Raw genomic sequence first — 2,360 nt, 5'->3', positions numbered from 1 at the left:
AAGGACAGGAAGCCTGGGGATAGCACGTCAGGCCCAGGAACCCTGAACCAGGGACCTCTGCCCCTCTCCCTCCTCCTCCTCCCCCTCCCTCTCTCTGCTCCACCAAGACCAGCCTTGCCGGGGCCTCCGCTAACTCAAGGGAGGCCCTTCCCACCCAGCTCAGCCCATCAGGGGAATTTGGCTGCCTGTTAAGCCAGCTGCTCCCTCGGCAACACCCCTCCCGCCATTGGAGCCTGGCGCTGATCCTTCAACCCCGGTATGGGGCCAACCTGCCCTGGAGCTCGGCCTGCACCTGCTCTAAATCAATCAGCCCAGCAGACTTTGTGTCTGGCAGTGGGGCACCTCCCAGTGACCGGCTGGGGAGCGGACCTGGCTTAGGGCGCCCCCTTGTTGCCAGTCCTGAAGGGTGCAAGGATGCCGAGCATCTGGCAACCTGGGGCCCTGGTTGCTGGGGTGCTGGGTGTGGGGTGCTGGGGACCGGTCCAGCAAGAGGCCAGCAGTGGCTCTCCCACCCCACCCCACCCACCCCACCCAGACGGCTGCTCGGGTCCTCTGGATATCACGGCTGGCCAACCATCTGCCTTCCTGCCTTCCTGCTGCCTGTTTGGGTGGATCGGGGGCCCCTGGGCGTGCCTGAAGCAGGGAGAAGCTTTGGTTCCTGCTGGGTGACTGTTCTCCTGCAGGTGCATTAGGGGCTGGTGGGTCTTTCTCCTTGAGGGGGCTGCCTATTCCAGCAGTCTAAAACAGCCTCCCTCCAATAGCTGCCCCCCCCCGTCCCTGTGCCAGTTGAGCCCTCTCGCCCCCCATGGGGCTGGGGGCACTTAGGAGAGGCCCAGGTTGGCCTGGAGCAGGAAGGGTCCCTCCCCCAAATGAAGGGAGGCCGTGTTTCATCAAACATGCTTGGGATAAAGCTCCCATCGTCTGACAAAAATATTAAAAAAAACAACAACTCAGAGGGCACTGGGTCTTTTTTTCCCATCAGCTGACTTCTACGTTCCTGTCTTTAGCTTGTTTGCCCAGGGGAGCCGCGCCCATCCTGCCAAGGCGTGCCGCTTGGGTTTGCTGTTCCTGTGGAGTGATTATGGAGCGATGAAGAGATCTGCAGGCTTCTCTGGGAGAGGAGAGGCTGGGCAGCGCCCTCGTGGCGTGCTTCCCTGCTCTCCGCCTGCCTACCTGCCTGCCTGCCCTGGGCCCCCATCAAGACAGCCCCGGAAGCTACCAGGATCGGGGGTCCAGGCAGCTCCTGCAGCACCTTGTGGAGGGTCCCCCAGCAGGACAAGGAGACAAGGGGTGTCTCCTCCTCCTCCTCCTCCTCTCCAGGGTCCGTGCCTTCAGGCCCGGAGGCCTCCTGCATCCTGCGTCTGCCAGAGCCCCTTTGAACCTGCCCAGGTTGTGCCCATCCCGGTTTCCTGGGAAAGCGAGTCCCTCACGGGTTGTGGGAGAGAGGCCTCCGGTCAGCTGTCCATCTGGCCCCATCTTGAGGCAAACAGGGCTGCTGAGATGCGACGGACGTGCAGGATGGCCACGGTTCTCCCCGGCGATACCCTTGGGGACATCTCCGGGCCCACCAGGTGCCCTCTCTCCACGGGAAGTGTGGGCAGGGACAGGAGCAGGGGGGGCAGGTATTCCCGACAGGGAGGGAAGGAAGCCAGGAGTCCCCGCTGTGCCTACCCACCCACCCAGCTGGGGTCCTTCAGGGCCCAGGAATACCTTTTTTTTGGGGGGGGGTCCGCAGGAGAGAAGAGGAACTGTGTTTCTGGCCTTCTGGCACCGTTGCTACACAAAATCTACCCACAGATAACTACCCACACACCCAGGGAGGTAGGCAGGCTCTTGTCAGGGGAGGGGCAAACTTTAGACAATAAAAGTGGCCCTTCCCCCCCCCCCCGTTTGCTTTTCTCCCACGTGACTCGGGCTGAGCGGCTGGACTTTGATCAGCAAAAAAAAAGCGAGGGAATCCTTCGAAGTTCTCCCTCGAAGCCCTCCAGGCAGCAAATCCCCGTCCCAAGTCAGCCAGGAAGCCATCAAAACGACGTACAAACGAGCCCCCCAACACCCCCCACCCACCCCCCAAAAAGGGAGAACTGGTTGAATGACCCACAAGGGGCCGTCTGGCGTTTTTTTGTGGCTGCCTTGCCAAGCGGGGCAAAAGTGCAGATGTGCAGCAGGGAAACCCTCCAGAAGGCTAAGACGCCGCCAGATGCGCAACCTTAGCGGCCAGGAGGACAAAGGCCACTCAGCCACGTGTGGACCGCGGAATCGTGGGGACGGGAGCCGCACGGATTGCAAGCCAGCCGGAGAAACTTTTTTGGGTATAAATATTACCTGCTCCGCGCCCTTGAATGGGTCACCTCCGTCCC

The 2,360-nt window shown here is 61.7% G+C and overlaps 1 protein-coding gene across 1 annotated transcript in view; it reads right to left on the bottom strand.

The window, feature by feature from the left end:
- The window catches only part of LOC107299593 (beta-1,3-galactosyltransferase 4-like), a 4,306-nt gene extending 2,952 nt beyond the window's left edge, over positions 1-1,354 (bottom strand). The window contains exon 1 of the mRNA XM_015828959.2: positions 1,174-1,354. Coding sequence (XP_015684445.1) covers positions 1,174-1,354 — 181 coding nt within the window. The remainder of the gene's footprint in view (positions 1-1,173) is intronic.
- Between the last annotated feature and the right edge of the window lie 1,006 nt (positions 1,355-2,360).

This window comes from Protobothrops mucrosquamatus, unplaced genomic scaffold, assembly GCF_001527695.2.
Source record: "Protobothrops mucrosquamatus isolate PMUCROS unplaced genomic scaffold, P.Mucros_1.0 scaffold5161, whole genome shotgun sequence".
Taxonomy (NCBI): domain Eukaryota; kingdom Metazoa; phylum Chordata; class Lepidosauria; order Squamata; family Viperidae; genus Protobothrops; species Protobothrops mucrosquamatus.
This window is presented reverse-complemented; position numbering and strand designations above follow the sequence as displayed.